The sequence below is a fragment of the Typopeltis vanoorti genome, chromosome 11 (assembly GCF_054136105.1).
Source record: "Typopeltis vanoorti isolate ZY-2024b chromosome 11, IOZ_Tvanoo_1.0, whole genome shotgun sequence".
Taxonomy (NCBI): domain Eukaryota; kingdom Metazoa; phylum Arthropoda; class Arachnida; order Uropygi; family Thelyphonidae; genus Typopeltis; species Typopeltis vanoorti.
Genome location: NC_143559.1, coordinates 113,008,008 through 113,021,650, shown reverse-complemented (window position 1 = coordinate 113,021,650; position 13,643 = coordinate 113,008,008). Strand labels below are relative to the sequence as shown.

General features: G+C 35.8%; 1 protein-coding gene and 1 non-coding gene across 3 annotated transcripts in view; one reads left to right on the top strand and one right to left on the bottom strand.

Annotated features, from left to right (window-relative positions):
- LOC150101957 (protein shifted-like) overlaps nucleotides 1–13,425 on the bottom strand; it is a 104,578-nt gene extending 91,153 nt beyond the window's left edge. Inside the window, exon 1 of one of the 2 annotated variants that reach the window (XM_090400024.1) lies at nucleotides 12,760–13,425. In XM_090400024.1, the coding sequence (XP_090256150.1) occupies nucleotides 12,760–12,889 (130 nt within the window). In that variant the 5' untranslated portion in view covers nucleotides 12,890–13,425. The remainder of the gene's footprint in view (nucleotides 1–12,759) is intronic. The other variant, XM_090400025.1, reaches the window with a different exon arrangement.
- On the top strand, nucleotides 11,536–11,608 carry TRNAV-CAC (transfer RNA valine (anticodon CAC)). Its single transcript has one exon. It is a non-coding gene; the product is annotated as a tRNA-Val (tRNA).
- Nucleotides 13,426–13,643: the final 218 nt, after the last annotated feature.

Here is a 13,643-nt window from a genome sequence, read left to right as displayed (position 1 = left end):
CCAAACATTATTTGGAATTGGATTTTATAAAGTTAATAACACAGAGGGGGGGGGGGAATTCATAGAAGAAAAACTGCATTAATTCAACAGAAATTTATCGTCATCTCTGTTAGATCTTTAGTGTGCACAGTACGCGAACCAAAAGGGACATCGAGATCAACTATTTCCAAGACGGTTTCCTTTCGTTATTGAGATGCCATAACTCACTCTTGGTGAAGTAATTTACTTATGTTCATTATCAGTTAGATTACAAAAGAACACTTTTTATAACTTTCGCACGTGTATCACGCGAAAAGGTAATTCGAAAACGTATGGCAACCTGTATGGTATGATTTTAATAATAGCCATGTGACGTCTGGGAAACAAAATATGACATTCATCTCAAACTATCCAAATTATTTTGCCAATGTCATTAGGTAGTTAATATTTTCATCGTCCAGCATGAGACGATTACCCTGCTTATTTGGGGCCTGAAACGGCTTGAAAAAGTTTCATGTTTATCGTTCTATCCCTTTGCATGCTCAGAATACTAAATGTACTATGGGTTAACATCTTTGGGTGTGTATACTATGGGTTAACATTTTTTTTTTAATTCCACACACGAGAGATGCAAGAACCTACAGCACGTCAGGGCCGTGTGTGAGGTGCAGATGAGGGTTATGAAAGAAGAAACCTATTGACATTCTTCTTAAAGAGCTGTAGGTTGGTAATTTTGGGAAACACATCATGGGAAAGGCTGTTCCCCTGGAACAGCTATGGATGGGCAATCAATGCAAACCGGAATGTTCAAAAGAACAAGTATGAACTTTAGTGAAAGTATCCATGTAATAAATACATAGAAGGGACTCTTTGTAATGCAAATCTGCAAAACTGTTTGAAATATATCCAACGATATAAATAGACACTGGACAAAATGAGCCCTGAATGAACATGGGTCTCCCCTTTTTTCTTTTAGCACAAATGCAATAAATATATAGACAACAAAAAAAGTTTTCTCCCCATAACAAAGAATTCATTCCGTTTCTACCTCCTTTTGGTGCGTTCCAAATTATCTGAGTTTCCGGACCTTGAGTTGTCCTATCAGAACACTGACCTGTAAATAATTAATGAATCGAATATAAAACACAAATCATCTTCAGCGCCATCAGGAAAGGGATGAGGTGAAAAAGGTTACAAGATTAAGATTGAAAGTTTCGAAATCTTTCTAAGAAAAATATTTTGTGTATTTTTTCTCGCTAAATCAGTCCATTAATGTTAGAATTATCAAAACAACAACAGCAGCACACCATACGCTCAAGTGTGAAAACGACACCAGAGCAGAATTATCTTTTCACCATTACGATAAAAAAAAGGGACAACCTAGTTAACCCAGACTTTAGAGTTAGGTGTTTGCCGCACTATTTACACCAACAGCTCTGACATCATTATCGGAACAAGGTGAAATTCGACACCGACAACCGCAGACAGCTATTTTTCAACAAATCTCTCGTGGGAACCTTGTGGATCTTTAGAAGGCAGCTGGTCGAGAAACGCTAAATTTATTAATCGTCTGATGAAAACAGAGCGGCAACACACTGATAAGCAGCGATTCATTTCCATGAAATCCATATCACGTATAAACTGGCCCTAAAATACATTGATAAACAATTCAATAACATTTGGTGGACTGTTGAAAACTTTTAGTAACACAAAGAAAACAAATATATTTTGGATTCTGCTGTCAGGTGGGTTTCGCAAATTGTGTAAGCATGGATACATTTTGTCCGTACATACGCAAATATAATTTCTGGGCTCCAGTATTTTTTTTTAAATAGAAATTTGGAATCATTACAGGTTCGATTTTTAGTCGCTAATTAGAGGATTTTTTTTTTTTTAAATCGATTTCCAGAAGTTAGTTCGAGCTAAAGAGATCCGCCCATTCTCTTTGAGAAATGAAAGGTGTTAAAGGATTCATTATTTTTAATTTTATTTTATAAAATATTTATAACTTCTTTGTTTCAAAAGGAAGTAGGCAGGTAGGTACGTGAGTTTCCAAAAAGGGGCGGGGGTCACTAAAGAATGACAAAAGCGGGAATAATGTCTCTTTTTTTTTTTTTTGCACTGTTCAGCATTATGGATGTAGAAGCGTTACAAGATGCACAACCACCATTTTATTTTAATAATAGTAATACATTTATTAATAATTATTATTGTTATTACTTAGAGATGAAGTGGATCTATCTACTCCCTTTGGGGAATAAAAACATTAAAGCATTTACTTTTATTTGTTATTATTATAAAAGTTAAAAGAAGAATATGTCCGCGCCTTTAGCCTAGTGGCTATGAGCTTTGCAACCACATGCTAGGAAAAGGAATGTCATGGGTTCGATTCCCAGGTAGTTGTCGTGTAGTTGGAGAATTAAGTAATGGAGGCGGTGGGTTCTAGTGGAGTAGCGTGCCCTCTCGCTTCCTTGGACTTCTTGAAGGTGTCCCGTAATGATAATTTCTCCATATCCTACGTTTAGGGAATTTTGAACACTTCTAGATTGAAAATATCAGTTTGATAATCAGAGCCTAGACTTGAAACTTCACGATGAATTAAACTCCATTCATCAAAATAATCAAGAGTTAAATTAAACTTATCTCTTTCCTTAAAAAAGCAATAACCTACTTCTTTAGCCTCTTTCCATCCAATGCTGGAATTAAGGGCCTCTCCCTTAACTTTCCACTCTGTCTGTTTTTAGCCGATGTTAAATCTTTATCATTCCTCATCTTTGACGACCTTTCCTTCTCTTAGTATTCAGTAAGTTCTTAATTTTGTCCACCTTTCATCTGTAAGTACTAATATGGCCAGCCCATTTCTGCTTGCATGCTTTACAACACTTCACAATATCATCTACTCCATTCTAATATTCCTTATTCTATCCGTTTTTATTATGTGGAGCATTCTTTTCTCCAAGGCTTTTTGGGCCACACGCAACCTGTGTTACTGTTTTTAATTGTCGCCCATGTCTCACTTCCATAGGTAAACACTAGAATAATGCATATATTTAGAGCTTTCTGTTTTTTTAGGCATATTAGGTAAATCTCCTAACAAGTAATCTTTCTACAATCAAAATGATCTGTTTTCTTATGTGATTCTTCTATTTATATATCGTGTTTTTCCTAAAACTAACTAGATGACACCAAGGTAAACATAATCCTTCCCAATTTCAATACGATTACTGTTAATTTTACTTCGGTTTTATTTTATTTAATTTTAGTTAGATTAATCTTTAAACCTTTATTTTCCCCTGCTTTGTCATTGTCATCTGCAAAACATAGGTGATTGACATTTTTTCTATTGATGCTAATTCCATAGTTTTCTTATAAGACGTTCGTAAAGATTTCTAATGTGACCAAAAATAATTTGGGTGATATAGAGTCTGCTTGCCTCACTCCGATCCCAATACAGTTTCTTTCCCTGATGTTCTAGATTTATAATGGCTGTTCAGTTTCGATATACAGCTTTTAATAATAAAAATAAATGCATATAAATCATTGTTTATTGCTCCAATGCGAATTCATCTGTATTAGAATAAGCATTCGAGAAAATGTTTCGGAAGAAAAAAAAATTAAAAAACAAGTGGAATGTTCTTTCGTTTCTAAAACATATTTTAGCTCCCTAGCATTCTTCATTTTGTCACATCATACTCGTTCCGTTTGGAAGAACATGACATAATTTTAAATATATATATATACAGTCAGCAAATCACGTGATATAAGTTCGTGACATAATCTCACTAGAACCCTGCCTCCCTATCCCACAGGAAGAAAACGAACCCAGATGTTTTCTATTTTATTACACCTCTGACTCAACTCTGGACTTTTACTTACTTCCCTTTTAACCGCCCTCATTAATCTTCACTAAAAAATAAACATTACAAAGAACAAATCTTCCGTTACGGCACAGACTGCAAACATTAAACGATTTCTCTAGCGAAGCTAGTAAGCAGTTTATAAGAAATCTTTGTTTTGATTTTTGCTAAAATATTTTAAGACACTCCCCAACGAGAGAAGTACTTAACGATGCTTTGATTTAGAAAAGGCTAATAAAAACAGCCGCACTTCCTCCAGGTGGCGCAAAAGAGGCCGTTCGCTAAATAAATAAATAATCGTTCTGCATTATAAAATACGCAGTTTAGATTTCCTTCTAAGATTATGTGCAGTAGTCATGACCTCGTTGAAATGTTTGTATACTCACGCGCTAAACAGTCGAAAATTCAACTCTGCATGACTTGGTTAATAGTTCTTGACGTTCAACCTATTCTTGTCTTGATGCTTGTTCTATTTTGTGCTCATTAATTTATGAAGTTACTTTTAATCATGTAAAATTCGTAAATTTAATCGTAAAAAAATCGGCGTCATTACTTTATTCCTGAACCGCATGCCAAAATGAATCGAGAATGCTTTCATTTTAAAACATTATTTACTACTATATAAATACGAATTAAAGCATTTTAATTAATGAAAGTATATACTAATATATGAATATTTAATAAGCTATGTTCTCTGGCATTGACAAATAATCAATGTTGACTTATAAATATACTATTAATTTGTTTTTGAACCAACTTTCAACACGAGAGGGTGCAAAATCTACAGCACATTAGTGTCATATAAACAAGTGGTTATGGATAAAGAATGAGCCTTCTTAAATAAATAGAGGTTGCCGTGGGGGAAAAAAGTGGAAGACCATTTCGAAGAACACAGGAAGATGAATGAATGAGGAGGATGACAAGTTGATGACACAAATTTGAAGCTGAGCAGTAAATGGATGTTGAAGAGCAATTAGCAGTGCTTTTCGGTACAGCAAGTGTGGCAAGTGTCTAACTTGTGCCCCCCCCCAACCCAAAAATGACAAAAATTTTGAAAAATTTAAATGTAACAAGTTAAGTTTTACTAAATGCAATATGTTAAATACTTACTATTAACCCGATCAAAATGAGTTGCAGAATTTGTGTCTACAGCGGCGTATTGCTGAAATTTAAAAATACAATATAAAATAGCGGACTTTTATATCTATTTATTTATTTTTAATGTTTTGCGCCCCAAACCTAGTTGCGCCCGTGGCGGGCACCTCTTTCGCCACGTCCTCGTTATGGCACTGGTGCTTTTACAGGCGCAAACAAAGAGGATAAACGTTTGTGGCTAGTTCAGTGTAACATTAACGTGAAAATACCTACAGAAGAGACATAAGGCAGAAACAGTATCTATGGGAAACTGAACGGAGTGAGGGTCTGAAAGAGGGGGGGGTCCTTTATTAAACAAACTGCTCTCTTTTGGAAAGCAGCAAGAATTTTTAGGAAGTTTTTTTTTTTGTTGTTGTTTTTACTTTCCACCATAAATGTGGAAGCATTCTAAGGCTAGGAAGATTTAGGATTCGTTTAGCAGTTATACAGGTGAGATGTAGTGTCCTAAGAAAACCAACTTTTTTTTTTGTTATTTTTGTAAGCTGAAGAAGCTGTAAATGCGATTGTGTTAGTTCAAGGCTAGATATGTAAGTCAACCTCAGAAGAAAAATATAATTTGTCTGAAGATATGAGAATTATCAAAGGTTAGGGAAAAGTGCAAGTGAGACCTTCCCTGCGCGAAATAAGACTGGACAGTGTTTAATAGCATTTTCACTCAATGTAGAATAGCAAGATCAGCGACTATGGTACTGGTTATGAAATACACTATTTATCAATAATTATCTTCACACCCTGTTATTTGAAGTTATGGAACATTCCAGGTTTGTTAATAACATAAAAATCGGTGTACAGATAGTAGGAAGCAGTATTTCATCGTAGTAATTGAACACAGGTGGTATGGTAACACGATGTGAGCTCAGTGATTTCGAGAGAGGTGTCATCGTGGGCTGTCACATTGGTGACATGTCCATACGTGCCATTGCCACTTAACTGGAGCATCTAAATTCAACAGTTGGCGATGTGACCAACAAATTGAGACGTTCTGGGATCACTAGTGCAGGAAAACATCCAGAGTAACTGCCGAAAATGACTGACAGGGACAGGAGGGTGTTAAAATGGGTGGCACGCAAAAGCTGGCTATAATCGATACAGACCATCCGTGATGAGTTCCAGACCACCAGTAACACCATGGTGAGCACTAATATTATACGAAAAGAACTCCATTTACTGGATTTTCAAGGAAGAGCAGCGGCACAAGCCGAACATCGCAACAACGAACAAGTGGCTCGTCTGGCCCCTGGTGCAAAGAGCGTGTGAACTGGATAATTGGTTAGTGGAAAACGGTACTCTGGATCGATGAATCAAGGTTCACCCGTTTACAGTCTGATGGCAGGATGTGAAGGCAACCTAGCGAACGCTTGTTACCACAGTGTGTTGTACTCACAATAAAGTTTGGTAGTGGAGGGGTAATAGTGTGGGGTGCATTCAGCTGGTTTTGAGTTGGAGCACTGGTCGTTGTCCATGAAGGCAGCTCAGTAACCTTGATATTCTTGATAATCAGATGCTGCCTACCCTATGGGGTTTTTATGGAACGGACCCGTGTTACTATCAAGGCGACAATGTCCCATGTTGTGGGTGAGAATCCCGCTGTGGGCATGGATGTATATGATTGTCTTTAGGTGACAGAAGAGTTTCATTATCCGGTAAGAGGCTTCTCTGTTTATTGTGGACCTAAGATGACTTGAAAAAAGTTCCATGTTTGATCCCTAGAGAAGTTTTGAAGTAAAAAATACAAAAAAAATACACTGTTAAGTTCACTACCTTTCTTGGTTTTTTAATTAATTTTTAATTAAAATAAAATCATAATTTTTAAAAGTTTTTCTTTCAATTTGTTCAGTTTCTTAATTTTTGGGACACAAAACTTGACAAAACCATACCCCCCCCCCCCCATATACCATTCCATTCCTGGATTTTTTTTCCCCTTAACCAACTTCTCCAATACCTTGACAATCACTCCTGAGATGAAGTATGAATGTACATAGGCCTCAATATATGCTCGTAATTTGCATTATATAAGGCATATAAATAACTGTCATTATAGTAAACAAACTTCCGCAGATAGTCGGCATCGACGATATCCTCTGGTGGATAAGTTCGAATCCCATTTAGGACGCAAAGAAACTATAAGAAATTTTCAACCAAGATGAGTTTCCGGTCTCATACGGAAGTGGAAAATTTTTTCGCCCACAAAATAGGCAAACCGGCCAGACGCAATTAACACACACAAAACGCTGGCCTCATAGCTTCAGTGCTTCGACTGCAATCCTACACAATTACATCATTATAGTTAGAGGCATCGTAGCTCACTTGGAAGGCAAGAACCCTTTTTAATAGGGAAGACCTCCAAATCCCATTTTATAAAAGGCATGTTAACTCCAGATAAAAGTAAAATCCGCTGGAAGCAGGTTTTTATCCACGCAAAACAAACCATCCGTCATTACTTTGCTGTAACCTAAACAACCAACCCAAACTCAACCAGAGCAGTCACTGAGTTGGAGTAAGATTCTGAATATGTTTAGCCTTTGATATCCCTTAATATCAAAATTAAATCTGATACCTCTTAAAATAATAATGTTAGAATTAATCTGATCTATTTGAAACTACAAGATTTCTAAACATTTTAATAAAGATGGATAAAAATTCATATTTTTTAATCACTTGATGACAGATAAAAGTTTAATGATAATCTCGGAAGTGTCTAACGGTGACAGCGTTTTTTTGATTGCACAGTATTTAAGCTATAAGTGATGCTTTACTTACGATAGTTAAGAAATATGAAATTTTATTTTTCTTGATTTATATTTAGTTGCTTTTTACAAACAACTAACTCTTTTTTTTTTTTTTTTTAACCAGCCTCTTGATAATATTAGCATTTTATTTATTGATTTAGTGATGTGAAAGACATCTGTAGCAGTCGGGAATTCCGAGAATAGAATCGCCTAGAGCAATATTATAATTTAACTACGTAGATGTCAATAGGTGGTGCCACTTCTAGCCTGATGAAAGAAATTTACAAGGAAACTGTCGCATCGCACGCATCGTGTGATGCCTGTTACGAAATAAATCGCTACTTCGTTATGAATTTCAAAAGGTTACAGAATAAATAATGGCATCAGAAATACTGAATTTTATACTAGAATTCAAATTAAATATTTTCCAAAAGACCAGGCTAAAAGTGGCACCACCTATTGACATATACGTAGTTAAATTATAATATTGCTCTAGGCTATTCTTTTGTCATCTGCTAGAAAATAGATATTAATCCAAATTATTAGTGTTTCTTAATTTTGCTTTTCGACTGCCATTATGGGTTCATATTATTTGAAAGTAATTAATTTATTTACTCTTTTAAATGGCTTATAAAGTGGGGGGAATGATTAACTTTAGGAATGCGGCCATTTCTCGTAAATTTCTTCAAATATATGGCAGCCATTCCCGAAGTTAATCACTCTCCCCTTTTTATAAATCATTAAAATTATTAAATGACTTATTTTCATAAGTCATTTAATATCATTATTGCATGATTTAATATTATTATTATTATTCACACTTCTGCAGCTCAGGAACTATTTTTGTTTCGTATTTATTCAGCACAGAAGTGAACTTCAGTTTCATAAGATGTAGGAAAGAACGAAATGAGTATGCAGTTTGCTTTTAAAAAAATCTTTTCCAGTCTGAGCGAAGAAAGTTCCCGGATGAGGTCGTAAATTTCGTTCAATGCTTCCTTCTCGCCACATAATTAACAGCGATGTCAAGGAAGGCAATTAAAGTAAAGTTAAGCAAGCACTAACTCACGACCTCACCAACACCAGACAAAGAGTTTGGCGACCCTGTTCGTACTATTAACTTCACGAACTTGTTCCACCTGTTTCTCTTATCGCCTCTTTTGCCCGAGTCTCCCAAGAAGTGATAATTAAAATCCACGCTGCCCACCCGAAATCAATTATTCCTTGGCTATTTGCATCTTCCTAACTTATCACATCCGGTCTTACGGTGGCTAGTCTTTTAATCGGCGCGTGCTATCTCTCGACACCTTTACTATAGGTGTGTGGTCTAGACAGACGATAGTGCCACCTAAAGGAAAGCGAATATGACTAGTGTTGAAATTCGAAATAAAATTCTTAAATTTTAATATACAGTATATATAAATAAAAATACTCGTTAGTATTAATAATAAGTTAGTAATAGTAATAATAATAATAATAATAATAATAATAATAATAGGTGTTAGCTGATTTTTTTTATGTAAATAATAATAAAAGCAGACAATGAAAAAAGAATTATTGATGTGTTTTCCCGTTTTGATATCAGTTCACTTTAAGGTTTACGTTCTCAATCATATTTTTAAGCCTGTTTCGATCCCCCCCCCGTAATCAAATTGATTACGTTCTTAGCCACTGAGGTCAATAGTATAAATAACGTTGCTTCTATTACGCAACTGACAACACTTAACTGTTTGTTTACTCGTGAGTTCATGTCGATCAATACTAGGAATTTTGTGTACAAATATTTACGCGCGAAAATCGAGTCACTGGCTTCCTGGAATCACCGAGCCACTTTCAACATAAGTAAGATTTTTATTTTCTTTTATTTTTTGTGTAATCGGTGATGGGTATTTCTTAGTTACTGTTCAAAATTGTACAATTTTACACAGCTTTTTTTTATTGCTAATATTTTTTTTTCTCAATGCTTATTGTTCATGTAAGGATTTGAACGCATAGGCGAACTTCGACGCTCGTAGCTCTCTCTTTCTCAAGTAAATACAAGCGTAATAACTGAACTCTGGTAATAAGGCTATTCCTAATTTTTTAACGAACACCTGCTGGTGGGAACCCTCCTTTAATTTCTTTTTGGTTTAAGTTGATTTTGTATTTGGATTAAAAGTGATAACAAGGACCATCGTGCGTTTCATTTTGCAAACTTCGCCTACCCCCTTTTTAACCCCCCGAAAGCTTTCTCACAATTCCAACGGGCTCTTTTTCCACGGCAATTCACCGCGCCTGTCTATCCATCTTCGAATAACACTCAATAATCCTCCTGACAATCCCCATCCTTCATGAGAAAGGGGGGGGGATGGAGACGAGGGAGGGTAACTGTATCCGCTTTTGCAACCACTTGCATTATTCCAGGTGATTATTACAATAAAATGGCCGTTATCATCTCCGTAATATCACGAGGTCCTTGATGGCTCGGACGGTATACGAAATGCGTGCCTAGAGCCACTTACGGCAGCTATACGAGGTGTAACTGTGTATTCTTTGAAGCCCGTATTTATCGGTGCGGACGTTGCGCGAGCTAAGATTGATTACATGCTAGCTGTTCGTTTGACAAGTCTGCCTTGTGTACTTCTTTCGCCTTCTTATTGCTTTGCAAATGCTTGTCAACGAGCTCCGTATAACAACCCGGGACATCATGTTCTATGGTCGTTACCCGACAACCCTCCCCCTTTTCTCCTCCCCCTCCCTTCGCTTTTCTCCCCTCTAATCCCCGTAATGCGAACGCTCTCATCCTCATTTTCAAACGAGTTGCAAGGCTATTTGTCTCACAATACCATTTCCCGCCTCGAGAGAGTAGTAACTTCTATATACCCCCAAAAGACTGGCTTTTCTCACCCGGTATAAGAAAGTGCGAAGGTCGCTGTGGGGAGTTCAGTAGACCCTCCCCGGATTTCCCTATTGTCTGGTAAACGAAGCTTTTTTGTGTTTTCTCTAAAAGTGCTCTTTAAATAACTCCTAGACTCTTAACATGTTTGTTGTGAACTTTCTGGTTGCCATAGCAACTCCAGGTTTAGTTCGGGTACTTACTTATTTTATAGTTTCATAGATGAAACATTTTTCCATGGATTTCTTCTTTTTCTTGAAGTTCAGGTTCAACTTGGGTACATAAATAATCATTGATGGATCCTTCATATATATCATAAACATGTTCGCCATGGAATGCTTTAAAAAATAATTAGTGGTAGCTTTTTCCAGGCGCTATAATATTCTTTAGTTCTGTTTCTTTTGTTTAAACTCTTATATATTGTAATTAGTAAGTTTACTCTTTTGCAGTAAATAAAATATTATTTTGCAACAGCGAACAGCTTACTTTTTATTATATTCAAATTTTCAATCCTGTATGGAGTGTAATTCATTTTTTTCCCTAAAACAAATATATAAATAAAATGGCATCAAATGTGAACCTTATATTTAGGACTTGTATTCGCATTATTTTTTTTTTTCAAATAAATTCAAATTTCATCTAAATTCAAAGTCGCAGTAATTTTCGTGGGTCACAGGAGTCAACTTATTTTATTCCCACATATTTATATGCAAGAAATTATAATAAATTTCTGAATTTGTATCTTAGTATTTTCTCCAATTTGAAAGATTTTTAATTCAAATATATATTTCGCTAGATAAAACCAAACTGCGATAAGGAAGCACATAAGACACATTTCTGTGGTTTTTTTTTTTTTTTCATCCCAATATTAATATTGTTTCTTTCACTGAAGTTATTATCAATGTAACCAGTCACTATAGATAGATCATAGTTCTTGTACGAAGTTTCCGTGGTGTAGTGGTTATCACGTGCGCTTCACACGCGCAAGGTCCCCGGTTCGATCCCGGGCGGAAACAATTTTTTTTAATTTCTTATTATTACGCTATTAATTTCTATCTATTTTTTTTTTTTTTTTAATTTATGTTTGACATTCTCCTGAGACTAATTTCTACATGCAGTTAAAGCTACTTGAATATTTCTTGAACACATGGAGAAATATCATCGTTTGTAAGATTGTTATTATTACTGGATACAAAGCAACTATATTTTTCAACGTTGCATAACGTAACATATTTAGTAGATCTAAGTATGTTCATCATAATCAGTAATTATTTATTTACAGTTCTGTTAAAAAAAAAAAGGCAATTTGTTATTTACTTATTTCAACATAGGTATATTTTATTGAAACTGAGAGCCATATTAATTCTCTCATTTGGGTTTCTTTTAACTATATTATGCGTATGAGTATTGGTATATTACCAGAGCAATAATAAAATTAATATGAATATAATCCGGCTGTCTAGATTAAAGGTACATAATAAGTCAAGGTTGTACATTAAAATTATTGACAATGTTATTGGTGAATAATATCGTTATAAAATTAAATTTTCTCTCTCTCTCTCACACATATACGCACATAAGTTTTTATTTCTTTATTTATAGCCTTCAATAAAAGCAATATCACATCGATGTATAAGCTTATTTCTAATTTCATGGTCCAGATTTTTTGTTAAAGTAACTAGAAATCTGGTCGGTTTTAAATGTTTATGTGTTTAAGCGCCGCCTACGAAATAAAATATTCTGCTGCAAAACTAGCTTATTTTAACAAACAAAATTCGTGTATTGGTTGATTTCAGAATGCAGACGTTAACGAATGAACAATATTACTGGCTAAAAACAATTCGATTTGCTACATTGCAATGATTATACCAAGTCACACTACTTTCGACAAATCGAAAAACTCCTTGTTATAATAATAATAATAATAATAATGAAAATAATAATAATGAATCGATTTTTCTGTTGGTATAACAGAACTTTAGGATTTATTAATTTGTTAATTAGGATTTATAAATTTATTAATTTATTAATAGACATTTGCAATAATAACTGATTGCAAATGTCTTTTAAGATAAAGTACTCTCTCCCATACATATACAAGCGTCGGTTAAGAACACAAAGTATTTTTCTAAAATTAGTTGGATAAATACAAACATCTTCCACTCACCACTGAATTCCTTCACCTGTTTCTCATCGATCCACAGTGACATATCTCCGCCATCGTTGCGTTCCTTGTGTTCGCGAGCTGCAGTAAGAACCCCGAACAGCGCCAAGCAGGCGCCAACCCAGAACCACATCTCTCTCTTCACTTTCTACATTAAATCCAGAAAAAGCAAGGTACAAACTGACTGGCAAAAACTACTCGACTACTCCTTCCATCCTCAGCCCCTCATTCATAGCATCACGTCGGACACACTTTCGATTCTCTCGCCACCACGTGCGAGCACCACAAAGTGTTGCAACTGGCCAGTCGAGGTCGTACGACAACAGAGGAGTGCCTTGCTTACACTCTGCGGCCGGCTTCCGTCGCCGTACGATATAGCAGACGATTCTTTCTTTCTTTAGCTGAGAGAAATAGGTGCGGTATTTTTTTTTTTTGTCTTTTTTTCTTTTTTCCCCCCTTCTCGTTCTCTTTTTCTTTCAGCCGACTAGAAGCTTGCTGAAAAGGCACGAGTGGAGTGGCGTCACCTTTTCCAAGGAGAATGACGTAAGGTAGCCCAAATAGCAGACGACTCCGTAACAAACGCACCAGCAGATTACCTTCTCCTCCGGAAAAAGAAAAACAGGGGCAAAAAGAAATGAGCGAACCCGATGGAGAGGAGCAACATCGCGAGCAGGCAACTGGAACTGCGCGATGTATATCGCTTGCCCTTACCCAGTGACAAACACGTGACTGCTAAAACGCCAACGGCTGAGGGATTAATGTAGTGCTAAGTATTGGCTCACCAGAAACACAATAAAACATTGTGAGAGGTGAAAGGTAACCTAAGGGAGGGAAAAAGAACACATATTGGGGGGGGGGGGAATGGGAGGGAAGTTTCGCCAAATGAG